The 27394-nt window shown below is 41.2% G+C and overlaps 3 protein-coding genes, 1 long non-coding RNA gene and 1 pseudogene across 6 annotated transcripts; 1 reads left to right on the top strand and 4 right to left on the bottom strand.

The window, feature by feature from the left end:
- Window positions 1-3768: 3768 nt before the first annotated feature.
- dynll2a (dynein, light chain, LC8-type 2a) lies at window positions 3769-7609 on the bottom strand. The gene is made up of 2 exons (XM_076100733.1): window positions 6336-7609; window positions 3769-5573 (listed from the first exon to the last, which is right to left on the bottom strand). The coding sequence occupies exons 1-2, from the start codon at window positions 6465-6467 to the stop codon at window positions 5436-5438; spliced, it is 270 nt and encodes an 89-aa protein (XP_075956848.1). The 5' UTR covers window positions 6468-7609; the 3' UTR covers window positions 3769-5435.
- Window positions 7610-7722: 113 nt separating this feature from the next.
- srsf1a (serine and arginine rich splicing factor 1a) lies at window positions 7723-12835 on the bottom strand. 3 transcript variants are annotated; one of them, XM_076100730.1, is made up of 5 exons: window positions 12401-12835; window positions 11659-11837; window positions 9505-9677; window positions 8589-9324; window positions 7723-8147 (listed from the first exon to the last, which is right to left on the bottom strand). In XM_076100730.1, exons 1-4 carry the CDS (start codon window positions 12586-12588, stop codon window positions 9139-9141), a joined length of 726 nt encoding a protein of 241 aa, XP_075956845.1. In that variant the 5' UTR covers window positions 12589-12835; the 3' UTR covers window positions 7723-8147; window positions 8589-9138. The 3 variants fall into 3 exon arrangements, with proteins under 3 accessions (XP_075956845.1, XP_075956846.1, XP_075956847.1); XM_076100731.1 differs by having other exon boundaries at window positions 8601-9324; XM_076100732.1 differs by having other exon boundaries at window positions 11659-12015; window positions 12401-12540.
- LOC142959458 (uncharacterized) lies at window positions 11863-16853 on the top strand. Its single transcript, XR_012956209.1, has 3 exons — window positions 11863-15543; window positions 15634-15868; window positions 15974-16853. It is a non-coding gene; the product is annotated as an uncharacterized LOC142959458 (long non-coding RNA).
- On the bottom strand, window positions 15129-17105 carry LOC142959457 (fructose-bisphosphate aldolase C-like). The gene is made up of 8 exons (XM_076100734.1): window positions 16979-17105; window positions 16605-16816; window positions 16377-16431; window positions 16114-16274; window positions 15944-16027; window positions 15653-15827; window positions 15340-15539; window positions 15129-15221 (listed from the first exon to the last, which is right to left on the bottom strand). Exons 1-8 carry the CDS (start codon window positions 17088-17090, stop codon window positions 15129-15131), a joined length of 1092 nt encoding a protein of 363 aa, XP_075956849.1. The 5' UTR covers window positions 17091-17105.
- A 5412-nt stretch (window positions 17106-22517) lies between these two features.
- LOC142959412 (ribosomal protein S6 kinase-related protein-like) lies at window positions 22518-27299 on the bottom strand (annotated as a pseudogene).
- Window positions 27300-27394: the final 95 nt, after the last annotated feature.

Raw genomic sequence — 27394 nt, 5'->3', positions numbered from 1 at the left:
TGTATATATGTGTGTATATACAGTATATGTGATTTATATATATGAAATCACATGATTTATATGATAAATATTATATATAAATCATGTGATTTCATGTTTTCTCATTAACCACCATGGCCCTTCTCATATTGTCACGGTTAGGTGAAGAATATTACACACATTCTACAGTATTCCCACTTTGTACCTTCATTTTGCATCTTGCATCAATGAGCATTGAGCAGAGACAATACAGGCAGATAAAGCAAGGAAGTGTTCTTTGTCATATCTCCATTGTTCCCCATGTGTGCTGTATGTCCTTGGAAAAATAAATAATAGCTCCTGATGCGTTTGTGAGTGTAAAAGGAAGTTGATTCCCCTGACAATAACAAGTACTTCAACCTACACACCATGTCATCGTGGTTATTAACATATTAATGTGGCACCTTTTTCTTTTTTTTTATCAACATCCCTGATGTTTGAGTCTGAGTCATTTGCCTCCTTGTAATGCCGGTGTTAGTTCCGCCCACTGGTCATCTCACAGACCATGAGGCATCTGCAGAGCACATGCATTCACCACATCAATGAGAGCAAACAAAGCAGGAGGGTATTTTTGGCCTGAGCCAAAACAACAGTGTGTTTGGTGCAATTCAGGTTATTCAAATGTTTTTTTTCAGACCGAGCATGTGAGAAGCTACAGAGGAGTTTGAGAGCACAAGGATAAAAATATATTGCAATAAAAGGACCTTTGGATTAATGTCTCAGTGTGATGCGAATTGAACAGTATGTGAAAAGCTAGATTTGCTTTTACACCATAATAAAGTTATCAGTTAAAAAACAGAAAATGTACAATTTCCACTGAACAAATCAGGAACTATTAATCAACAATCTGATTAATCTCAGTCAGTTGTAAATGTCAAGGCCGGAGGCCAGAAACATACACTGAATTTTTATCATCTAATGATCCAACTTTATGGTTAAACCTGGCATTTCTTCTCCAGTCAATTGTGTGTGTGATCTACATGTGAATGTGCTCTGACCATGAATTACAGCTCCGTGTGGGAAGATGGATGAAGGCAGCCAGAGGCTACAGTATGAAAGAGAAGCAGGCAGGTATGTGTGTGGGGTGGGGGGGCCTCTGACGCACTTCTGTTTTAAAGTGTGAATGAACAAACACAAGAATGTTATGTTACATCTAGTCTTTTTTTTAAAGTATTCAGTATTTCTGTTAAACAGGCTGAATAAAAGCTTTGAATCCATATTTATTTCACTCACCAAAGGGAGTGAATCCCAGGACATTAATGTGTTAAAATGATTTATTTTTTTGAGCTTCAAAACCATGTAGATGTGGGAACTGCAAAAAGCGTTTCTAATATTTAGGCAAAGTGTTCCTGTTAACTCCACAAAGTGTCTCATTTCACCCACTTTGACCTCAGTCTGTCTCTAGAAATTATTCATCAGTCACTTGTCCTTTAATTTGTCTGCTTCCTCAGCTCTACTGGCCCTGCATGCTCTTGTTCCTGCAGATTTCCACTTACAGACTTCACATAACTTCAGCACAAACTCAAGGCATGACACACTCTACCCGTGCTGATTTTAGTCAATAAAAAAAACAACTGCTGCGACACTGAAACTAAATAAAACGTCTCAGATGATGGTCATATTGTATGCTGTACTGAAGGAAAACATATACTCCGTAATTTTTCTTTTACTTGCATCGCATTGAAATGTATCCCATTACATCAGCCCTGATCCTGACACACAATCTCTGGATTGAAACTGAGGCCCCACTTCTGTTTTCTGTTTGTCGTCTGCAGCCACGTCGACACAGATGTTTTATGCCAGCCAAACAGCACCAGCTCTGCTCTCAGAGTTCACCCTGACTGGAGGTTTGTTTGTCAGTAAAATCAGCTGATGTAGTATTCAAACATGGCTCTGGATGGCACATTGTTGGACACCACTAGTTTGTGTATGGGAAAATAAATCAAAACAAGCATTTCTACCAGGATTGGGATGATGCAACTGAGAAGCAAAACTATTATTGATTTGTCTGAATGTGGCTGATAATTCTAACATGTAATGATCTGGATTTAAAGTTGTATTCCTGTAATGTAGTATTTTACTTCCATATGTTGGGGGTTTGCAAGAGAGATAACATAGATAGAACGTGATCATTTTATTCTACAGAGGCTGAGATATGATTTATACTCGCTACTTATGGGTCTAGTAGAATATATTTGGATGCTACATTTCCCTTTTTGTTAGACCCTTCCTGCCTGGTAAACACCAACATTCTTCATTTTTATTTAACTCCAAACCCCTGGTTTAGGCAATGAAAGACTTGCAGGTTTTCTGTCAAAACTCACCATCGGAGTGATTTTCTAGATTCTATAATACATTTTTATAGTATTTTATGTTGCGGTTCATGGTCAGCACCATAATTCCTCGTCCACTAACTAGACGGGCAAACAGGGTTTTCTGTTAATCAGTGCTCTGTATGCAGCAAAAATGTTACATTTAAATCCGTGGAGTGCCCCTTTAAGAAATTACTCAGAATACGGGAAATGTGGGAATCAAAAGAAAAAAAGAAGAGACATGAACGCAGCATCAGTGCATCACAGAGATGAGTGGTGAGCAGCCGAGTGTTTTGCGAGCCGTATGGGTAACCAGCACAACACTACAGCGACTGATGTCACGGTTACGTGGTTTGTGCTCCTCATCTCTGAGCAAAGGTCTCACACACTTGTTGCTATGGACTGTTTTTCACACCAGACCACTTGAGCTACAGTTATTCAGAGTAAACATGAATCTAACACGACAAACATACTCTGTGCCCTGCAGCTTCCACGCATGAATACTGAAACCTACGTAGTGTGTTCATCTGTTTATCTTTTTGAGATTGCACTTTATGGATTACTGTTGTGGCATTTTGTTGTCCATTGTGTAGTGATTTATTTTAGAATTGGCATCAAATGTAACCGGACAACTAGTGAAACCATTATGGCAGCATTTTGTTTTGGAAGGTTATGTCTCAAGGTCTGTTTGGAAGTGCAGAAGAGTAACCTATCATCTGTACATTGGAGGAACCATCAGTTATCAGTAATGCCTTCAATAGTCCAAAACTTGAAAGATGTTAGTATATTAAAAAAAAGAGAGAAAATATGTTAAATCTGACATTGGAGAAGCGAGAATGGTCAATTGTGACAATGTTTGCTTTAAGGTAGACTTAAAGTGACACAGTGTAACATTGGAAAAAGGAAATGACAAATGAAAAGTTGAATTCATAAGAAATCAGGAAATACAGGAAACAGTTTGACAAGATCTGTATAAATAAACTGACTTGAGTTAGTATGGTACTGTTCCGCCAGTTTAGCAGGTGCTAGCATAACAGAATTGTAGAAAGTAAAGCTGTTTTGCAAAAGATACATACCCTCACTTTAAATGACTGATTTGACATTCTTGGAAATAATGTTAAAGATGACGAGATCGATACCACTCATGTCTCTACAGTAAATATGAACGGTTAGTCTAGCTTAGCATAAAGATTGGAAATGGGGGAAAGGCTAGCCTGGGTCTGTCCAAAGGTTACAAAATAATGTAGCTATACCAGCGGCTCTTAAGCTCACGAGTTAATTAGGTACATTTTGTTTTTATATCTTTAGCTGTTTGTCAATTTCTGTGCTAAGCTAACAAGCTGCAGGTGCTAGCTTCATATTCACTGAAGAGACATTTAAGTGGCGTATATCTGGGACGAATAAGGGACGACAACAAAAAAGCTCACTCTGTAATAAGTCAACAATTATTATTTTTTTATTTTATCGAGTTTATACGATTTTGGTTCTGTAGCAACCTACTGGGTAACTCTAATGAAGTGCAACTGTACTCAAGCCGGTTACAGTTGAGAGCAATGACAGGCACACGTTTTGTGCAAATGTAACAGCAGTGGAACAGCTCCTACACATACACAGCAAAAATACATGCCAGAGGAAAACAATACTAAATCAGTTTACATTGACAACAGTTAGGAAGACGTCCCTCGATGTCAATCCAAGCTAACACTTGAGATACACATTTTTACCCATTGTTGGATTATGGGAGTTAGCAACTGAAAACATTGTCTTTACACACAGCGAGAAATGTGCAGTGTTAACCAACTCCATGGACTGAATCCTTCCAACCGGCCCTCTTAAAGCATCCAAACATGCATTGCCCTGTCAAACTAATTATGCCGACATGACAAAAAGGAAACCCCAAATCAGTGCGCAAGACAAGAGATGCGCCTCCTTCCAATTGCTTTAAGAAGTTCTCTTAAATGTGTCGTATTTCCTGCTTGTCCGGCAGTACACAAAAAAAAGAATTACATTTAAAAAAAGTAATGTTTGATGGTAAATGCAACTTGAAAGTATCACAAGCAACACGTGACGACACGACCATCTGAAACGCACGGGTGTTGGTAGCATCGGTGGAGTTGACTGCAGATGTTCCTAAAGCTCAGTCCAATATCTACATACTCAAAAGTTAAATAAATGATTCCGCTTCAAGGTGAGCTTAGGTTTGTGTTTGATGACAGTTAAAGAAATGGTGTTAATTATCCTCCAAACATGCAGAAACACAGGATTACAAGAATAAAATCTAGGTAGATGAGTTGGAAGATTTTGGTGACCAGTCTGCAGTGTTGTTACTCGGACATTACAGGCTTAAGGTCTGTGTTTGTGAGCTTCCTTTGCTCCATCGTCCCTCACAGTGAAAACTAAACACCCCTGGAAATGTGCACACTGGCTTGTGTTCGGTCCAAAATGTCAAGTTTGTCGGATGTTGTGACATCTTTGTCTGAAATCCGTTGGATATGTTATCTAAAATCCAAATTGAAAACATTAAAAGGTTTTGCATTTGCATGTCCAGACAACATAATTCCTTTAAATGAGTAAAATAGAAGTAATAAACTGAACCCATGCCGTTTGTTTACGTGGAAACCAAAGGAAGGCCGAGAAATAACTCACCATCTGAAGACTATTTTGCCCCATTGTTCAACTTCTTTTCATGATCACACGTTAATATCTTGATAATGAATTGTTAAACTGGTGCACGCAGTACGATTTTACCATCTAAACCGACAGATGGAGTCTCACAACAGGGTCTGGCGATGCCACTTGTGAAGGAAAGCAGATGCACCACTACATTCTACAGCTTTCCTTTATTATACAATCAAGGGCCTCGTTGAAATCGTTTACAACCTAGAATTTAACAGCATCAACAAAAACTACTTCAGTTGCAATCAAATGGCAACCGTCGAAAAGTAAACTTACTGTAACATACATATTAAATAGTGTATAGTCCATGCAATTGCGCACGGCCGGGTTTGCATCGTTATGGTATGTCGTTATTAGTGTATGGGAGACATCAGCCACCAGTGCATTTTCCGATCTAGGTTCAGGGAGCAAACACCCATCAGAATCTTCTCAGCCAGACTTGAAGAGCAAGATGGCCACTTGGCCCAAGTAGAAGTAAATGAAATGCTTCGTCTCATGGGTGACGTAGCTGCCGAAGTTCCTCCCGACGATGCAGTGCCAGGTGGGGTTATACTTCTTGTCAAACTCCTGAAAAAGATCAAAAGAAGACGATTAGTGTAAACAAAAAAAAATAAAATCGAAAACAAAAACCAATGGCTGCAATCTACAAAATCTGGCTTACATATCACGATCAAGGGCGTAGGCACCATTGAGGATATCTTCAAAACGGCTCGTTTTATCCGAACCAACGTGCGCTCGCAAAGATTTGGTGTTTTTGATTGGAAAATGACTGAAATTATTATTCAGTTGTGAAAAAAATGATCATTTTCATTCTTGGAATTTGGGGGTAAACTATTAGGCCAATAAATAAACGAATAAATAAATAAGAGAATAATTATTGATCCCAGGGGGAAGCAAATCAAAATCATGATATAGTTATATTCAAAAGGCTTTGAAGCATTAAACATAAACTTAAATGTAGACTGGCTTTTGATAAATATGGTTTAGGTCCATTATCAAGTTTGTACTTTAAAAAAATATATTTTTCGATTGCCTGTTCTAGAGTAAGACATTCCTGTTGTGATATCAATCAACATAAAATATGAACAATACAAACACTTGAGAGTGATATATATATATGTGTGTGTGTGTGTGTGAGCGTGCAAGGGGGGGGGGGGGGGGGGGGGGGCTTGTGAACTCCTGATAAAAAAAAAATCCTGGCTACGGCCCTGATCACAAGCGCCTCGTCTCCACATTGAAACAAAAATAGACGTGGGAATAAAAAACGGGCTCTGAATGTGCGGCTCGTGTGCCAGTGATGTAAGCGTCCATGCAGCCGGCCTGTCTCACCTTCTTGATGTAGGCTGCTATGTCCTTCTCTATGTTGTACTTCTCCATGGCCTGGGTGGCACAGTCCACCGCGTCCTGCTGCATGTCCTCGGACATGTCTGCGTTCTTGATCACAGCTTTCCTGTCAGTCATGGTTGAGGAGGAGGAGGAGGATGCCTGCCTGAGGAAGAAATAAAAAAAAAAGGAGCCCGTTCACCGCACTGGAAATTAATAACCGCACGTGGGGCGATGATGGGGACAGTTTAGGCCAGCCGGATCATCGCGAAAAAACATCATTCATACGCAGAAGAACGGTCGTTTGACACCGTGTTTTTACCCCCCAACATGTGCACTGATTCATCATCGGAACTTGCGCTCGTGCGTTATGTCGAAACGATGACTTGGGTGTTGCATAGATTGGCTGCGAAACTTGATACAGGTGGAGTTATATTACTTGGCATAATCACTTTCCGATAAAAGCAGCTCGTGCATCAGGAGACCAGAAGTATCAAGATGTATCCGATTACTTGTGTGCTCAGGCAAAAATAATAATATATATATATATATATACCTGCTGTTATCCATGGCAGCACGGTCGACATCATACCAGTCGAAATACAGTAAGCCATACAGTAAAAAAATAAAAATAAGAAGCTCAACATCACAAGAGAAACTCGGATCAGAAATATGTCATGACATGCAAGTCTATCTTTTTCACAAAAAGGAATCTGCAACTCACCTTTTCTTGAGCCGAATGAAAACAATTATTTCCCAAAATAAATATGTATTTCACCCAGCCAGTGGAGGTTCAGATGATGCTGCGGCTAATTGCTTTTTAAAGATTTACACAATAAGCATGTAGGTAGGTTGGCTCTCTCTGCTGCGCTCCAACAGCTCCCCGCCCCTCTGCTGCATGCTGCACGCTGCCATTGGCTGAGCTGCAGCCTCACCGTGTGTTGCAAGCGTTTTTCTCCGGCTCCTGTCTGCCGGCATCTTATTTCATCCCACAATGCATCATTCACAGTGTACACCACCGAGTGTGGGCAAAAAAGGAAACGAGACCTTGGCCACGAGCAGGTATCGTTTGGCTGTGTGTGTGTAAAAAGGGGTTTTCATCAGCTGTCGTCACAGATGAGACACTGGAGCTGTGAATACTGAACATGTGGACTGCTGCTACTGCGTTGGTGTCATATTTGAAAGTGATGCTTTTATGCAAATTAATTTTCTGCTCCATTTGTTTCAGGTTTACCAATATATCATCTCTTAATTTCTTATTAAAGATAATAAAGTGGTTATGAATGGAGGAAGGAATGTGCTGGGCTGAAGTTGTAACTATTATGTTAAGGAAGAAGCTTTCAAATGATTAATACATCGACATTTGGGTTTCAAATAAAAACAAACTAAAGTATTGTCGTTTGAAAGTGTTTTATTGAAAATGCTAAGAGAAAAAAAGCAAGATTAAGCAAAATCAAACATACAAACTACTCCCACATGAAACCCCCTCCCAACCTCCCCAATTTTTAATTCCTTCATACCAGGCATCTACGACTCCATCCTTTGATCCAACTTCCTGGTCCTCAGTTTCGTTTTCTTGTAAAATTAAGCCATTACCAATGAAAAACTTTAAATAGGCATTGGGGGGCCTAATGGGAAAAAAAAAAAAAAAAATGTTGCTCTGGGACTCCTGTTAATTAGTTCTGAAATCAAACTCATTTGAATCCTGGAAAACCTGATCCCGTTCCGAGCATCCATCCTTGCCTATCCCTGTCCTAATCGATCCACTCATCCAGCTCCAAGGATTGGGATCCACTGAGCCACTCCTCCAATCAAAACCTTGAAATACCAGGAAGAAAATCAGAGGCAGACTGTTAGAATAAAATGTCAAAATTTTTGGGCCTAATTTTTCCATTTTTGTGCACTCATGTCAGATCAAGAAAGAAAGAAAAAAAAAAAAACACCACCGAGCACAAAAACTGTAGCTCCCTGAAGCTAAAACATTTTAACCAATGAGGACATTTTAAATGTTAAAAGTGGGACGTTTTTTGCAACAAAGTGATTCCGATTTTTTTTTCCATTTGACAGCAAAGATGTTACACTTACATCACAACACTTGATCTAGGACCGCTTATTCTGACACAAGCCAGAGTAGCAAGTTAAAAATAGTATATATATATATATATAAAAAAAAAGTACAGCACATATGGCTATATTAAATACGGCATGCATGATATGGCAACCTATCAAAACGTTCAATTTATGGAATATGAAGCGTACCATTGCCCCGACCTGATTGCTCCTCAATTAGATGTCCTATCCTGACCATACAAATGACATGTGCTCCACAATGGTTTTATTCCAAATCACTTTAATCCTTCTCTTCAGATGTCTAAGAGGAAGACACAAGGGTAAAGTACAGTTAAGCATCGGGCTCCCTGTCCGACCAGCCCACCCAACATATCCAATGAGAGAAGCTCTGTGTGTTTTTGAAAAAACAAAAACAAAAACAAAACTCAATTGTCAATACTTGCAAAGACATTGAGTGCAGCTTATAACAACTCAATGTTTTTGAAGTTCCACACAGCACAATTCCTCATGTTGCAAAAACTGAGAGGACAGAGAGGAGGAGAAAACAAAAAGGACAAAAGCAGCTGGAGAGGGTGGGGGAGAGGGTGAAAGAGGAGGAGGAGGAGGGTACATCCACATACCAAGATCATCCACAAGGACATCGGGACATGAAATGCAAGACATCTGGAGAAACTCAGAAGGAGGTAAAAACAGGAGGGTATACATCAGAAAAGGGTCAAAACATCGGTGGTAGAAAGGTTTAAGAACGGGAGCGAGAGCGGCTGTGACGAGGCGAGTAGCGGGGCGATCCTCGGCCTCGGGAGTTGCTGCGGCTGGCGCTGCGACTGCGGCTCCTGCTCCGACTGCCGCGGCTGCGGGAGCGTGATCTTCCGTAACTTGGGCTGCGGGGACCGTCTAATTTCACACCAACGTAAGCAGTCTCTCCCTGGCGGACACAAGAGAACTTGACATTGAAAAGGCAACACTCCGGCCTATGGTGGGGAAAAACCATAGATGGAAATGAGGGCCAGGTGGTGCTTCAAACGGTGTAGCATGTCTTGACGTACTCACCTGGACACGGCAAAGAAACATTGTCCATGAGAATGAACCAAATCAGTACACATACCTCATGGGAGCGGAATTTGGTGTTGTCCAGCTTTCGAACGGCATAGGTCATGTCTTCTTTGCGCACAAACTCTACAACTCCGGTTCCGTCTCTGAAAACGTCGGCGTAGCACACGTCGCCCGCTTCACGCATGTGGTCCTTCAGGTCCTGCCAGCTGCCGCTCTGAGGGAGTCCTGAAACGTTATCCAAAGCTACATCAGCTGACGCACGGTGAACTGTCCAGCTCGGTTTGTGTGCGAAAACTTCAACATACACAACTTATTTGTTTCCCCCCGAACAGAAGCTGCAGGATTTAGTGACGCATCAGCATTTCAATTCATTCAATTGAGACCAACTGTAGTTGAAAGAAGACATGTTAATAACAGGTTGAAACTCAAGACATTTTAGATTTAGATGTATAATATGTCATTTTTATTCCATTTGCCTTCACACTGTTTGGCCAAAGACAACAGATGAAAATGAACCTTCCTGGTGCATTTACCACAGGTGCAATCAGCCTCTAAAACAGCTGTATTGGGGATCTCTATAAAGCCCGATCAGACAATGCAACACACGACACAATTTCTCAACATCACTGAAACGGCTTCACCAGAGCTGAGTTGTGTCTCTAAAGCACTTTTTACAAGTGTGTTCAAGGCCGGAATGCTGCGTCGTTACTCTGCCTCGCTGTTCTGTATGAAAACGGTGCGGACACGGAATAAGGGGCATTGATGGCGCCTGCAAGGCCAAGTTAGAAAAACAACTTTACACTTCATGCTGCCATACTATCTGAAATCCCAACTGGAGCAGCATTATGCCGGATTTGTTTGGTTCAGTGTAACAAAGCAAAGCCGGTGTAATGAGGGCTCATCTTAACAGCAGTTCGCTGTAGAAAAAGGGCTCTGAGAGAGTGAACTATGCTGCATATGTTGCTCGTCTACTGTACATGTACTATCAGTTATTTGTTTCTGTTGATCAATGTGCATTGTCCTGGTCTACAAATCATATTAACAAGCCTGACATTGTGGAGATTATCAATTTAGCTTTACGGTCACAACAGAATGCGAGGACACGTTGGTTTACATTTTCAGTGGTACCGTCGGTGCTGCACAGTATACTGAAACTAGATGAATACATCAATAACCCATCGTTTAAACCGTACAACATCACATTTCATTAGTATGGTCGATGTGCAACAGGAGCTTTGCTTCCACTTGCTGCTGGCTTACTTCTGTTTTTTTACAAATATAAACATTCTTGCCAGACGCTCACAGCTTGTCGTCAAAGTAGACTCACAGAGCGAAATATGGCACATTAAGTACTGTAGCCGAGGGTTTCAATTTGCGCCTTTATTTATGAAGGTAATTCAATAATAACACGGGGACTTCATTTTCTGAACCAAGTTCAGAAACTCATCACTGCTCACACCAAGTCAACAGCAGCAGAGGTGCATTACAGCTTTCCATTCTTACCTTTCACAATAAAAGCCCTAGACATGTATATTGCATCGCTGCTTATGAGAGGGTTCTTAACTTCATTTAGAGCATTTCGCTAAGAAGCAACTTGACAGAACAGCGTACAATTCTGCTAGTACTTATTTCTGCAAGGATTTCACTCATTATTGGCTGACATGTAACATGTGAGGGTGGAGGGATGTAAACGTATAGCTGATCTAAATTAAGAGGAAATAATAATGTACGAACACACTATGGTACAACACATCAGTCCTGACTTTTCACACCCTCCGTGGTCTTGCGTCGACCTTTCCTGGTGTTATAGGTTTAAGTCGTGGGATCGTTTCAGTATCGAGATATTACAGACAGGTAGCATATCAGAGTCACACCTCTGGTATCATGACAGCATAATAAATACAGACAGCAATTACCACATAGGGAATATCCCATCGCTTTACAACTGCCTCCCTGCATGAACAACACGCCTAATCCATTTCTTAACAATACATGCACCAAATTAATACAGATGACTTTAACACATCTAACAAACTGGAGCTCAACTTTTAGCAAAAGTTTGTTGGGATCCAACCTCTCAAACTTCAAACAAGGCCGACTCTTCGACTCTTACGTTCAACTAAGAGGCATTCAGCAAACTGCCGTTCAGACAGCGGATAGACTAGAATGACTTCTCCGTATATGAGCCATTTAAAGGACTACTTACCCGACACTATGACCCTGTACTCGGAGCGTCTGGACGGAGGCCCGTATCTTCCTCTGGGAGCTCCACCGATCCCACTGAAGCCGCCTCTCGAGCCCCTGCCACTCCGAGGAAACTCCACGCGCAGCCGGTAGCCGTCATAGTCGTAACCGTCTCGCCCATAGACCGCGTCATCAGCGTCCCTGATAACGAGACGGTCCAGTTCAAACACAACACGCACGGAGGGCGGACAGTTAAGTTTGACACACATACTTAGACGGGGTCAGCCATGCTAGCGGCTAACGTTAGCTCGGTCCAGTTTACGGTTGCTAATCCGCCGTGCAGACGTGCACGGCAACAGTCATTTTGCCTCCATTTGTGCTAAGACAAAACACAATGTCATTTGTTATTCGTTCGCTAAGACAAAAAAAAGCACCCCACGTTAAATATTACTCCATGAAGCGTAGCGTAAAAGTAGGAGTGCATTGACTAACCTAACAGCCAGGAACAATACAAAGTGTTTGTTGTATCGTTAACTGTATTGACATATCGTTAAGGACGCAGTGCAAACACGGGCACTAGCGAAGTGTTTCGGGCGCGTGAGCAAACGTCGGACCTCGATTAGAAACGCACACTGGAAACCGGAACAGCACACACCACGTCAGGTACATGGTACAGTACCAGTGAGTCCAGGGAATAGTCTGAGCCCGCGTTAGCACACGAGTGTGTCAGCCACACAACGGGGCTGGCCTTATCCGCAGCTTACCTGGGGTCCTCGAACTCAATGAAGGCGAAAGGCGGCCCGCCCCTCCGGTTCTTCAGGTCGATATCTCGAATCGTCCCGTATTTGTAGAACACGTCTTCCACGTCTTTTGTGCGAATGTCGGGAGGGAGGTTTCCCACGTAAATCCTGCAGTCGTTGTTCCCAGCTGGGCCTCGCACAACACCCGACATCGCAGCGCACGATAGCTCGCTACTGAACCTAACGGTTCGTTAGCAAGAGATCCTGCAGGGTCGGCGGAGCCACACGGAGATCAGACTCCAGCCACTCACAAGTGTGTAGAGCAGAGAGGAGAAAGCAATCAAAAGCGCAGTTTCACTCTGCAACCTGAAGGGTATTTAAGTGGGGCGACAGTACTTTCAATGAGGCGCCCACTACTCCTGTTTTCTCCTCAGGACCCGCGCTCCTTTACAGAAGCTTTCATGAATACCGGAAACACCGCAGCCAGCGCGGACACATCCGCCTTACGAAATAGTCCGCGAAAGGGATCAGGTGTAGTGACGACCACCAATCGTTTATTTGACAGTAACGAAACAACATGTAACTAATAGAAGGATGGTGGTAGACAGATTGAAAGAAAAGTATAAGTCTACTTGTTCTGCATATGTAGCCTACATGCAATTATTAATTACATATTTTGACTTGGCTCATGCAACTATTATGATAATCTGTTCTGTGAAATAATTGGTAAGAAGTAAATCCAATACAATATACCTTTTTTTAAATCTGATGCTAACCTTAATTACAGGTTATGTGATCAGCCGGACAAATAAAAGTTTTATATTAAGTAGAAAACTCCCTCTGGGTTGCTACAAAGATAATGCAAATACCTATAATCTTACATGCATAATGTTATATTAGCATATCAGCCGAAACCGTTCAACAGCATCACAATCATGCATGTGACGGTTTATTTAAATTGTTAGATTTCTCCTGATGTGGAGTGCAAATCAACAATTATTGTAAATGTATGCACCCCTTTATCACAATAGGTGTACTGGCTGTCTTATTCTTAACTTATTGTTTCATAGTAAACATGTTAAATGGTAAATTGATTGAGTCACTTTACAAAAGATGCCAAAACAGCCAAGACAGCTTTGATGGTGTTAAGACTTTACAGACTATGAGATTGAAATGCAAAAACTGTCTCATCATACCCGCATTTTAAGTTTTGAAGTATTGTTTCCTAAGAGTAAAGAGGGGAAACTCATTTTGAGGGAGGAACCAAGAGGTAAAGTCCAGTTTGCTGTGAATCATACTGCATGCATTCTTATTTTACATCCCTCAGATATGAGAAATAATTACGAGATCACATGGTCATTTTTTCATTGTGTGTTAGAGGACGAATAGATGCAAGGACCTTGTTTATTTTTCTCTGCTCTGTTCTGCTTTGTTTGTTTAGTCTCTCTCTCTCTCCCGCTCTCTCTCCCTCTCCCTCTCTCTCTCTCCCTCTCTCTCTCTCTCTCTCGCTCTCTCCCTCTCTCCCTCTCTCTCTCCCTCTCTCTCTCTCCCTCTCCCTCTCTCTCTCGCTCTCCCCCTCTCCCTCTCTCCCCCTCTCCCTCTCCCTCTCTCTTACTTTGTCTCCAGAGATTACAGTCATTACAGCCGCTTGGTTTTTGGGACATAATGTGCAATATCATGGACATTATCATTCAACGTTTTGAATGAAACATATGCACTTACCTGTACTTAACATTTGACCTCACATATTGTATATTTTGGATTGTATGGATTTCCCATATCTGTTTTTTGATGTTTATATATTTGCACTCTGTCCTACTTGGTACTCCAACTGCTGCAAAATAATTTCCCTGGGTAAAAAGTTATGACTTATCTTATCTGATATCTTTTATATCAAGAGGACTAAAGAAGTATAACTATGGGACATATGTTACCTAACTAACTGTCTCTTTGTTGAGTCTTGTATAGGAAACACAACAGTTTACACTACGACATGTGATTTACTATTTGGCCTATTGTCAGTCACATAACCTTTGACTAACATAAAACAAAACACCCACACCAGACTGAACCTGAACACTGTTTTATTGCTCGAATGCTTACATTTGAACTATGTTCATCAGACTATTAGAACAATTCAGAATGACAACATGCAATAAAATCATATTGTGTTGTAGATTTCTGCTATGTGGATACTTTCTACCTGCGCACTGCAGAGACACATTAGCTTGCAGCTAGTTCAGATGCAATATTTCTAATTGTGCATCGTCACTAACAGAGTTAAAGTACATACACTGGTACACAGAGACGTTTTGCACATCTTGAAGATATTTCCACGTCACTGGGAAATTGTACGTCAGAAATTCAGTAATTTTCACTATTTTTAATACAAACTAACATCATTGCTCAGCAGCCAATATCCAATTTACTAACAGCAAATGGCTCGTTAGTATTTATGATACTAAGTAATAAATGCAAGATTTTAAAGCTTTAGCGATGGCACTGTCAGAAGAGCATGTACATCCATAACAACAGCAAAGCAAACATCCCGAATACATGCATTAGAAATATATCCAAGGCCATGCACTGATTGTCCTCATTTGTCAAGACAAGAAAACACGCTGTCACTTGTTTTTTATGTAACATCATCATGAGAGGCCTGAAATAACCTAATTAGCTACATCACAGTTCCTCTTTGTTATGGTGCTGGAAGACGAAACAATGCTTATGGAAACATGGCTTCTCAAAATACTCAGTATGCATGACAGGAGCCATAGCTGCGCTGGCCAGACTCGCCATAGTTATCACCACCGGTGTACTTCCCCTGACATGCCAGACTGTTCGCCTGCGGACAGAGAAGTCATTAAACAAGCAAATAAACACCGAATAGGAAACAAACACTGGTTAGTGGTCAAGTTAGGGATGAGGATCTGCAGGAAACAAGAGAAGAGGCGGAGGTATACCTCTGCTCTCTTGATGAACTGCTCAGTGGCGGCTTTCTCGTTCTCTTTGTGTCCTCTCCAGGCTCTGAGTGCAGACGCCTGCAGGGCTCGGCCGAAGGAGAACGTTAGGATCCAGGGTTTGGCCAGAGGGCAGTTGCTGATGGCATTGAGGTGGACAGAGGCTTCTTCTTCACTCTGACCGCCCGAGAGAAAAGCCACTCCTGTGTGTGTGAACAAAAATAATCTGGTTTTACTTTCATTTCGTTGCTGCAAACTCCAAACATATCTCTGTAAAATCCTCTCCACACACGACAGCGCTCTGGGTCTGGGTCACCTGTGACCGCTGGGGGGACAGTGCGGCGCAAGGCGGTGACAGTTGCCATCGCAACCTCCTCTGGGCTGTACTTGGTGGAGCAGCTGTGTCCAGCGGTGACCATGTTGGGTTTGAGGAGAGTGCCTTCCAGGTACACATGGTGGTCCGACATGGCCTTGTACACCGCAGTCAGGACCTGCAATACACACATTGTTTCACCAAAGGGACAGCAGACAGGTACTTCCCTTCCTCTCTTGTAGTAACACCGTCACACACCCATGCACATGCAGTATGTAAGAGGTAGAAAGCCACCTTCTCAGTGATGTACTGGCTGCGTTTCAGGTCATGATCTCCATCAGGCAAAATCTCCGGCTCTATGATGGGCACAATGCCGTGCTGGCCGAGAAAAGGAAAGACTATCAGACCAACACAGGTGCATCATAAACATGTATAGACATTGGTTTACACTGTTGGGTTCTGACCTGCTGGCAGATGCTGGAGTAGCGCGCAAGAACATTTGCATTTTCTGCGATAGCCAGTTGAGACGGATTGGCGTCACCGATTTTAAGCACACAGCGGCACTTTGCAAAGACAGCTCCATCCTTTTTGTACTGGGCACAGCGCTCTGACAATCCATCCAGACCTGTGAGGTTTACAAAGGAGTGATAGTTTGTCTTGTAATATGCATTCCTCTGGGGGCTTGTGAGCGATATCAGCAGCAAACCAAAGTATTTTGTTGTCTGACCCTGTGTGGTGGTTTCTCCACAAGTTCCTGCCAGGGGGACGACACCCTTGTCAACCTGAGGAATAAGGCATAGAGACGTGATGTTAAATTCTCATATACAGAAACGACTGATAATCAGGATGCATTGCCATGATGATACATCTTCGATCAGATATTCAACCTATTCCCACAAGGGTTGGTACGATTTGACGCTCCACATTTATATTATTCGGAACTAAACCGCCACACCTTGATGCCGACCATGATGCCCCTTTCCCTGATCATTTTGACAAAGGGAATGCTGTTATCAGAGTGCTGGTACAGCGTCTCATGGAAGAAGATGACCCCTCCAATGCAGCCGTTGATGCGATCGTCTGCACTGAAGAGAATCTGCCGGTACTGCCTGCGGTTCTCCTCTGTGTTCTCCACCCCAACCTGGGCCAGGCGCTTAGCCATGCTGCCTGCAGATCACATATTAGATGTTAATATCCATATACATGTGCATGGATGTGCACATGTGCAAGGCCTGGATGGTCTTGGACTGTTGAGTGTGATTGTCAGACTGCAACATTAATGGCATGCATGTTTTCTACAGTTGAAAGAAAAGAAAGAGTGCTACAGACCCACAGATTCATCTGCAGCCAGGATGCCCTTCCCTGGAGAAACTATGCGTAGAGCAGTCTCATGTAGCTCCCTCTTCTGCGCCTCGGAGAGTGTGGGGGACTGGTGCGTCATCCCGAGTGACTGATTGCCCTACAGCCTGATGTGATTGTATTATTCACACATTAATGACCAAACAATGACAAATATCACCCATGCGTGAAGTTTGTTAAGACAGAAAATGTCTAAAGGTTCATCCACATTTGTTTCTCCCTCTGTGCTTCTGAAAAGGAGTAGAGCCAGTTAAGGATGTATGATATTGAGATAACAGTTCTTATTGGTGTTTTCTCAACTGGGTTTTAATGAGTTCTGAACCTGCTGAAGTAACAGCTTCTAGAGACGATGTTTTAAAAATGTGGAAACTAATGTCTGGGTAAACTTTGAGTGTACGGTTACTTGATAATCAAAAGAAAAGATGGAATACATTAACATCTTATGAAGGTACATCAAATGAACTAAACCACTCACCAAAATAAGATAGTGAACGTTGTCTTTTTTGATCCCTAGAGGTAAATTCACATGTTAGAATAACACAAGAAAAAGACTAAAGAGGTCGGAAACAAATACAACAGAGGCATTCAAAGTTCAAATGTAAAATTGGCTAAACCATATTTTTATGGTGTATATAAGATGAAGTGAAGTTTAGAGCTGCTGCAAGTAAAAACACATCAGTTATCAGTAAACCTAAGTTATGTATAACTTTAAATATTCCCAATCAGCCCCCTTGTAATTTACACCAACTTTCTAACAACTGCAAGTTTACAGTCAACAGCTTGAAGCGGTGCAAAGAGATTTACTCACTGAAGTCAGTGATATAACCCTACATTTAAAAAAGAGAGATGAGCAAGTTCTTACCTGACAGAAATCAAACGTGTCTTGTCCACTGATGTGATGAACACTAACTGGAGACTCTCAGTTTAACTCTGGTTTGTATCCAGCTCAAGTGTGTCACACCTCATAAGCCGACGCCCCTGGGCGGCGCCTGTACACCCGCCTCTGCCCCATATAAATTAGAACATTTTTGATGAATCATTGTTCTACTTAAAGACGGGGTTTTTTTCTCCAGCCATGCAGATTATTGTTTTTTTTAATGCTGATACGGCTGCTTTAGCATTTCTTCCTTCACTCCATCTCAATCTACAGTCCCTGACAAAAGTATTGTCACTTATCCATTTTGTAGAAACAACAGCTTATAACCTGACTTTTAATTAATCCATTGGTTTTAGAAATGGCTCATATGAAAGCTAAAACCCTCCCAAATTATGTTTAATATACTAAAATAAATTTGCTTCACTGAAGAAAGATTGATCATTTAATGAACACAGAAAGGTCAGATTTTGGCAAGACAAAGGTTTTGTCGCCTACAGGGAGTAATGTGAAAATTGAACAAATAATTTACTTCAAATACAAAAATATGTTGCATAACATCAGTGAATTAAGTAGTGGTGCTGTGAGATCCATATTTAATATCTTGTATGACTTCCATGAGCTTGAAGGACTGCATCCATGCGGTTCGACAATGATTCATACAATTTATTGATGAAGTCATCAGGAATAGCAAAGAAAGCAGTCTTCCATGCCTCCCAGAGTTCATCAAGATTCTTTGGTTTCGTCTTCCATGCTTCCTCTTTCATTCTACCCCAGACATGCTCAATGATGTTCATGTCTGGTGACTGGGCTGGCCAGTCCTGGAGCACCTTGATCTTCTTCGCCTTGAGGAACTTTGATGTAGAGATGGAAGTATGCGATGGAGCACCATCCTGCTGCAAAATTTGACCCCTTTTATGGTTGGGAATGTAAGAGGTAGCTAATACTTCTTGATATTTTAGGCTATTGATATTGCCTTCCACCCTGCAAATCTCTCGCACACCCCCATACTGGATGTAACCCCAGACCATGATTTTTCCGCCACCAAACTTAACTGTTTTCTGGGTGAATCTCGGATCCATGCGGGCTCCAGTAGGTCTCCTGCAATATTTGCGGCGGCTGTGATGTAATTCAACCGAAGATTCATCTGAGAAATCCACCTTCTGCCACTTTTCCAGCGTCCATCCTTTTAGCAGGCTGTGGGCCTTGGCAAATGCCACACGTTTTTTTAAATTGCCTTTTGTTTAGTGCTGGTTTCTGGGCACTGATTCGACCATGGAGGCCATTTTGAGACAGAATTCTACAAACTGTCCTGGTTGACACGGGGACTTGAGGTGACCAGGCCTGGTGGAGCTCTGCTGCAGTGGAAAAGGGGCTGGCCTTGGATTTTCGAGCCAACAAACGGTCCTCCCGAGCAGTTGTCTTGCGGGGTCTGCCGGACCTGGGCTTGTCAAAAACATCTCCAGTCTCTTCAAATCTTTTTCTTATTCTTTGTACTTGACGCTGAGACACATTGAAGGTGTCAGCCACCTCAGCAGTGGATCTGGTCTTCAGCCTCTTGATAATCAATGCTTTGGTCTCAGGGTGAATCTTAGGCATGTTGTCAGAGGTCAAGTTGCAGTTGATGTGAAGGTCTGGTGTGCTGGGGTTCTTTTTATACACACCCACTAATTGATTGATCAATTATTGATCACAGGTGAGGCTGTAATCTAGGATTGGGTGCATCATATGACAAGGCGACAAGACTTTTGTCTTTGCAAAAACGGACTCAGTGGGCTTTACCAAGCTGTGAACGTTAGAATGCTTTTCAGCAGTTTCGTTTGGCACCAAAACATTATTTCAAAAGCTGTTGGGATTGAAATTAGCCATTTCTTGTAAAAAAAAATTGATTACAAATATATTTCAGGGGCACTTAAGGTCAACTTGTACCCAAGCGACAAGACTTTTGTCAGGGGCCGTCGTGCTTACATTGATGGCGTATATATCTACGATTATTTATGAGTTTCCTAAACATACTGTAGTGTTTTAACTATGTCAACTCACCCATGTTGGCTGATTGTAAAACAATGTATTCTGTCCCCTATAGCAAGCTAATTTAAGCGTTTAACCATACCCCACGACGTGCTATTTTTATTCTAATTAGTAAAAATGTGCCCAGAGGAAGGTTTCAAGTCTCCTGATAATTTGGTCTTCATCCTCGAATTCTCAGGGGTGTTTCAGTCTCAGAGCAATCCGTGCACTCTGTAACTTCTTCTGTGAGCTTTAAACTGTAAAGAATGAGATGGAATGGCTTCCGAAATAGAAATTTTATTTCAAATTAGGCCAAAATGAGGTCAACTACATCATGTCCATTTTGATGGAAGGAATTTTCTACTTTTTTCCCCCTCGATTTGTCACACGTGTTACATCGGCTCACAAAGTTAGAAGCCGGTCATTTTATACTGTATCAGACAATGTTTGTTTAAAAATGCCAACACAGAGAAACTAAAATGTTGTGATTACATTTACATGAATTATGTTGGTCTGCATCGCTGCAGTGTAAGCTCAGGGAACTGCATGTTTTCTGTTGTGTGTTCTGCTACAAGGTGTAGGCATTTAGTTTGACTCAGTGGGACGGCTCGCCTGCATTTCAGGGGACTCCTCTCTTCATTATTGTGGGTCAGTGTGCCTCAGAAACTAAATATGGGTCACTGGACTGCCTGCCACTATACAGCCATAACACAGACATGGTGGACCCGTCTAAGACAAGGGCCTGAGAGGGAATTCGATGTCAGGAGGCAGTGGGAGGAGGAGCCGGTGCACTCCCTTTCAGGAAGATACAGATTTAAATAGGTACATGATTGCAGGAAGTACAGCAATTATACGTGGCTGTCTCCTCCGGGGCTCTGGATTTTTACCTAATTAAAAACATTTAATGATGATACTTTATCTGGTCCTCAATTATCTGTCCTATTAAGGTTGTCCTCGATGGGTTTGTGAGCGCTCCTCTAAATAGATCGAGCCAAGGCTGAAAGTTGGCCACAATGTATCCAGGTACGACATTAATAGGATGACTGGTTTAGAATCAGACACGTGGTATGTTTTACCCAAGTGTCAAACAGCTAATACCACAGGAGGACAACTTAACGCTGGTGTCACTGATCCTACAGTAACAGTTAAAATAGACCACTGACAGGAGGTTATTGGTATTCTTAAGTTTAATTGATGAAGATTAAGGGTGATTCTCTATACATGAAGAAAGAGAAGGCCTTAATATTATCTTTATACTCTTGCCCATATTCTTTTAAATTAGACTTTATGTAACTTTTCTCAGAGAATGTCTGCAGGAAGTGACAAGTTGACATGCGAACTGCACCTTCTCAGTGCAATCCAACTTCTGTATCTAATTTGCAACTGACTTTGAGACTGAAAGGTTTATTCTTGAGCAAACAATCTCAACACATCAGCTCAATAGGTGATGTAGGTGATAGGTGTCCACCATATCGCACAATCTTATCGATTTTATTTTATTTCTATAGCCCAATATCACAAATTTGCCTCAAGGGACTTTACAATCTGTGCAGCATACAACACCCTCTGTCCTTAGACCCTTGATCTGGGTAAGGAAAAGCTCCCACCAAAAAACTTTAACAAATAATAATCTTCTGCAAAAGTTGTCATGAAATTGTCCAGGCTCACATAAGAATTGTAAGGACTTTCTATCACTTTAAAGTTGAGACTGAAAGAAAATAAATAGACTTTGTGTTGATATTGTTTTGTTTACTGATGTTTCTAAAGTCAAGACTAAACCTTTGATGTCAATTTTAAGACCACATGGACAAGAACTCTAAAAGTGTTCAGAGAAAAATGGAAATTTGAACACAGAGTGGACCTCGAGTCAAGATTGATTTGTCAACTGCAAAGGACATGTATATTTTATTTTTATAGTTTCAATGAAAAACTGCATCTTCCTCAGCAGATGGAGTTTTGCCCACCTGTCATGATGGCTCAGTTGCCCTCATGTGACTCACTGTTTGGAACTTTGGTCACATGACAGCAGGTAGTCACATAGATGTACTGGTCACATACATGTACACTATATCAGTCAACAGTCAAACTAATGTTCTTTAACATAAGGGTAAGGAAATGTTGTAAGAATGTTCCAGTACAAGAGAAATAATAATATACGTTGGATTTTGATGATTTACATAGTAAAACACGATTCATGCTTATATGAAGATAGAAATTAACTTTAACTAAACTCAGTGAAGAAGTGTGAAGTTTACAATGAAACTCATATACCTAGACTTCTTTTGGTGATAAAGGGTTATTTAAATAAAGAATACAAATGCACGAGAGAGCAGAGAAATCAAAGATGCATACGGCTCATAGATCTCAACTGTACCAAGGAGGACAAAATGTTGCTTACAAAAGTTTACATTTTGAGGATAAACCTCCAAATGATTTCATAGAACAACAATACTGTAAATAAACAAACAATAATGCTAATAACTGAAAAGGTATCCCACAACTTTGCTTCTTATATACTGACAGCAATAAAAAATGATCAGTAAAAATATAAAAGCAAGTCTAAGACGTGACACGTCTAGCAGAGAAATATTTCTCATTTCCAATCAGCTTCTTCATAAACATATTTCAGTCTTGTGCTTTACAATTCTGCTCCGTAGCCGGGCTCAGGTCCATGTTGGTCAATGTAGGAGACAGTTCAGCGGGAGTTGTAGGAGAATAGAGGATTTTATCGCAGTCAAAGCTGTCAAAGTAGTCCAATGAAAGGCCTCTCATTGCTTTGGCTTCCCAATCAGGTTGAGTCCTGAGTTCCAGGATGACGTCAACAGGCATCTTTTGGAGGATGAGAGAATCAAATGAAGTGCCCCGAAAGAAAGCCTGCATCTTGAAACACTCCAGGTTACGAAGCCGGTTCACTGGATTCTTGCACAAAAGCTGTAAAGAGGATGTGATATTTCATCCAGAGGGATCACAGTGTGCATGTTTGAGAGAGGAGAATCGCATTTACAAACCTCAGAGAGCAGTAAGATCAGAGAAGAGCGGACGGTCTCAGGTAGGACATAAGGGAAGTCTGTGACCTTGTTCAACATAGTGCTGTGGTCCGGCTCTGCTGGTAACGGAAACTGCAAAGTGGAAAAGTAAAAACACTCAAGACAGTTAACACAGTACCACGTGTAGAGCTGCAGTAGTATTACATGTATGTGCCCTCACCTCTCCCGTCACCAGTGAGAACAACATAATGCCAAAAGACCACCAGTCAGCAGCGTGGTTGTACGGACCCCCACTTAAAACTTCAGGAGCTTTGTCGACAAAACAGGAAAACAATTATGATAAAAACCCTCAAGGATGATAGATGAAAAGATGAAAAGATGAAAAGGTGTAATCAAACAGATATGCAACAGAGATTGCAGCACACTGGAGCAAAAAAACAAAACAAAAAGTCCATCACAGGTGCTTGATTCATAAACTGGGTCATCTGAATCCAAAGGGAGCGAAACGCAGGTGCAGCTCAAATATCGCTCTAATGCAGTCAACCAATATGCAGCATACCGTACCTCAAACAGCCGCTATGTTTCCCTCCAAGTGAAATTAAATGAAACCCAAATCTCACCCATGTATTGGATCGTCCCACATATCGTAAACGCTCTTCCTCCTCGTTTCAGCCGCCGGGAAAGTCCAAAATCAGACAGGCGGAGGTGACCTGAATCATTGAAAATACACGCTGAAACTGAAGTCTCTCGTGTTGTCTGCTGTGACTCGTCTAGTTTGTGTCTCTTTTGTTATTTGTCAGTGTGCATGAAACGAGTTTCTCCTCTGAGGATTAAAAAAGTACTACCCTCATGTTTTTACAGGCCAAAAGTAATAAAATATGGACAAGCATTACCTTGATCACTTAAAAGAATGTTCTCCATCTGAAAAGAAAAGTACAATTATTATCACAGAAAGTCAAAAATACAAATATGGATAAAATACATCACAAATAAAATAAATCATACCTTTATATCTCTATGCACGATGCCTAAGTCATGAAGAAATCCTAAAAATAATAGCAAACAAAAGGGATAAAATGAGAATACGCAACATAAATACAAGATGCTCCGTGTTTAAAATACCCTTTTACCTGAAGCATGATGTCTGTGTCAATACAGGTCAATGCTAAAGGTCTATATGATGAACTCTTAATGGTCAAAGACTGCATACGAACACCTACCCAGCGCACTGCCCAGCTCTGCAGCAAAGAGCCGGACCTCATCCTCCCCAAACTGGCCCTTCAGTAACCAGTAAGTGTACAAGTCTCCGGTGCTGCAGTAGTCGCACACTGCAGAGGACGAGACACACACACACACACACAGACACTTGTTATGTCTTTGCAAGCGGCTACTGAGTTCATGTAGGACAACTCTGAAATGAAATATCAGAAATGAGAAGAAGAAATAGAACATTTCGCTCGTCACACTGTTGTTCTGTAGGAAAAGGAAGAAGTAAGGATACGAGTCACGTCAGAACCACACATGCATCTGTCTTCTCAGTCTCCTGTTAGCTGAGTTACATCATTTAATACCACTTTGGATGCATAGAAATCAATGTTTGATCAGGGTTGGTATAAACTGGAAAAGTCATGCAGGCAGTGCAGCTTTACCCAGCACTCTTATTAGATGGCAGCGTACCTCTTCAACATCCAGCCCTGACATTTGTATTCAGACTCAGGGATGCAGCACAGTGGTACAACAACGTAACATGTTTCATGTTCTATTGGAGCAGAATGGGAGGAGGGGGCACATAAAGGAGGACAGGGTAGTAGAAGGTTGAGGGGTTGAACCGTGCCATCGTTTGCGCTCATCGACTCACTAATGAAGAGATGGTGCTGTGTCTGCCAGCAGTCCTGCAGATTGTGGATGAATGGGTGTTTGAGCTGCCGCTGCAATCCAACAGTCGACACACACACACACACACACACACAGAGTGAGAGTGAATTTAACAGTGAGAGATGATCCTACATTACAGATGATGTACCGTATAAAAGAGTTAGGATGGAAAAATACTGAATCGTTCAGACATCATCCAAACATTTTCCTCTTTTTTTAAACTGCAAGTAAAACATCACTTTTAACAGCGATATCCCGTCTAACTCATATACTGAGTAGCTGTATTGATTTATATTTTAATAAGATTTTTCTGTTGAGTAATAACTTCTACTTAAGTAAAGAGGTAGGGCGGATCATTTTTTTGATTCATAGATTAATTTCTTAGTCTGAGAAATGTCAAAACGTTCTGAAGCAACAGCCATCAGGACTCCCCACAGTCCAAAGTAATGCCCTTAGATTGATTGTTTTAACCAACCAACAAAAAAAGAATAATTTACAACCAAAACAAGCAGCGTATCCTTATATTTGCCAGCACATATTTGGCATTTTTACTTGGAAAAATGATAAACTGATCATCAAAATAGTTCTGTCAATGAATGAATCAGCTAATGGTTGCAGGTCTAATGTAAGTATATAAGAACAGTAAAGATACAGTACTTCTACCGACTGCCACTTTCTTCCAAAAACATACCTGAATGATGACTTCTTCTTTTGACTGCTCCAGCGTTCCATGCTTCAAGATATCTGACTTTGGTAGAACCTATGCAACAATGAAAACGATGACACAAAAACCTACTTTATATAATGTCGTTATAGCACTGATTATTACAGCTGAACTAACCTTAACAGCGTAGGTCTTCTCTTTGAAAATGTCCTTCACTTTCAAGATGGGTCCATATGAGCCTTTGGCTATGAAGCCCAGGATCTGTGAGCATAGGAGCACAGTTAAATGAATGTTTCCACTATCTGCTACTTTTAATTCTGTTGAGCACTCTTGTGTTTGTGGTACCTGGAAATGGTCTCGTCCAGGAAGTTTACGCTGTGGGAACTCCGGCAGAAAGGCAGAGATGAAAGCTGGAGGAGTCGTCTTTGCGTCCTCCTCCGGAGGCAGGAGGAGTTTGGGGACGGGCGGCCTGCCGTCCGGTCCCACGGGCCGAGAAAACACAGCCGAGTGTGCGAGTCTGTGATTGATGGAGACCCTCATGTTTGAGAGGAACCCATGACTGAGTCGACGCTGAGCAGGTGGTCCTTCTCTCTAGATCATAACATTTTTATTTTATTATTTTTATTGTGATCAGGGGTTGAATGTAATTAAGAAAATGTACCCAAGTAGTTTAATTTTTATGCTACTTCATACTCATTTTAGAGGGAAATTCCCACTTTTTATTAATTTCACACAATCTAGTAAAACGATGCAGCGTTAAAGATTAAATTACCTAAAACCCAAATCAGCTACGATGCTGCTTATATGTTAATGCATGTAAGTAGACTGTTAAAATTACAATATACTCCAGAACACATATTTACAGTATAGTACAGTAAAACACAAAAACAGTATCATGTTCCAAAACATATTTACAGAATCATATTGTAAACCACAATTACTGGAGAGCAGTTATGATGTAAAGCTGTTTTAGGCCTATCATAAAACATCATAACAGTAAATGTACTGAAAACAAATGACCGTGGTAATTTACTGCAGAAGGACATGTCTAACAGTATAGTTTAATAAAGCCTGAAAAGTGATTATAACTGAAAAGGGCCATCTTTATATACACTTGAAGGACTTTTTGCTGATGCACTTCTTCTTTTCAAAGCAGAACTTTAACTTGTAATTGAATACTTTTTTTTACAAGTATTTATTTCACCACCGTTTACAGGGATGATTTCATAAGATACATGTTGCCTCGGCCAATATCATTTGTAATCATCAATTTACTCTATAATTATAATTTATAGCCTCTGCAGTTTTGTTCAAAAATCTAATAACAAACATACGACTTTATCTATGGTGTCTTTTTTTTTTTCTATACTTTCAAAAATAGGCTGCATGAATAGAGAATAGATAATAAAACTGCAGAAGCTTCATATTTTGAGTTAAAACTGTGCAGGAGTAAAAAGACAACGTGAAGCTGATTTAAGCTGCAGCCATTTCAATCAGCGCTCCACAAAACCAAAGCAAGCTTCTGTTGACCCCTTAATGCAGCTGGTGGAGAGGAAGGTCAGTGATCACTTAACTAATCAATACCTCTATTTCTGACAAGACTCCACTTCGATCCGGCGCAGTGTGTTGCATTTAAAAATCTAAAAAAAACACGTTGAATGGACAGATTTTTCCCATAGTTTATTTCTAAAAACGCAGAGAAAGATTGTTCTATACATTCTCCAGAAAACATCCAACTCACAAGTTCAGTATTCTGTCACTGTGGCAGCAAACATCTTCTCCGTATGTTGTATTAGCTTAACCAGCTCATCAACCACATCTCAGCATGCAAATCAAATCTGATCGACTCACCTCACTCCTTTTACTGATGTCGCAGCCCATACAGAAGACTAAAGTATTTCACACAGCAACAAAAAAATGTAAAAAGAAGAGACAAACATTCAGCTCTTCCTCTCGCGTGCTTTTTTCTGTTTCCG

This window comes from Anarhichas minor, unplaced genomic scaffold (genome assembly GCF_050575085.1).
Source record: "Anarhichas minor isolate MPS153535 unplaced genomic scaffold, ASM5057508v1 ptg000026l, whole genome shotgun sequence".
Lineage (NCBI taxonomy): Eukaryota > Metazoa > Chordata > Actinopteri > Perciformes > Anarhichadidae > Anarhichas > Anarhichas minor.
The sequence above is the reverse complement of the archived record's forward strand: the minus strand, read 5'-3'. Positions and strand labels throughout refer to the sequence as shown.

Bases quoted from the DNA above. Each gene is read 5' to 3' on its own strand.
- dynll2a (XM_076100733.1), bottom strand. From the start codon at position 6,467: ATGACTGACAGGAAAGCTGTGATCAAGAACGCAGACATGTCCGAGGAC. The intron at 5,574-6,335 runs GTGAGACAGGCC...GATCTTTTTCAG, and splicing joins TAGCAGCCTACATCAAGAAG to GAGTTTGACAAGAAGTATAA.
- LOC142959457 (XM_076100734.1), bottom strand. From the start codon at position 17,090: ATGACGCACCAGTCCCCCACACTCTCCGAGGCGCAGAAGAGGGAGCTA. The intron at 16,817-16,978 runs GTCTGTAGCACT...TGTGATCTGCAG, and splicing joins GGCTGCAGATGAATCTGTGG to GCAGCATGGCTAAGCGCCTG. The intron at 15,828-15,943 runs GTGGCTTTCTAC...TGTGTATTGCAG, and splicing joins GCCAGTACATCACTGAGAAG to GTCCTGACTGCGGTGTACAA.
- srsf1a (XM_076100730.1), bottom strand. From the start codon at position 12,588: ATGTCGGGTGTTGTGCGAGGCCCAGCTGGGAACAACGACTGCAGGATT. The intron at 9,678-11,658 runs GTAAGTAGTCCT...ATAACGTTTCAG, and splicing joins GTACAGGGTCATAGTGTCGG to GACTCCCTCAGAGCGGCAGC. The intron at 9,325-9,504 runs GTATGTGTACTG...TGTGTCCGCCAG, and splicing joins CCAAATTCCGCTCCCATGAG to GGAGAGACTGCTTACGTTGG.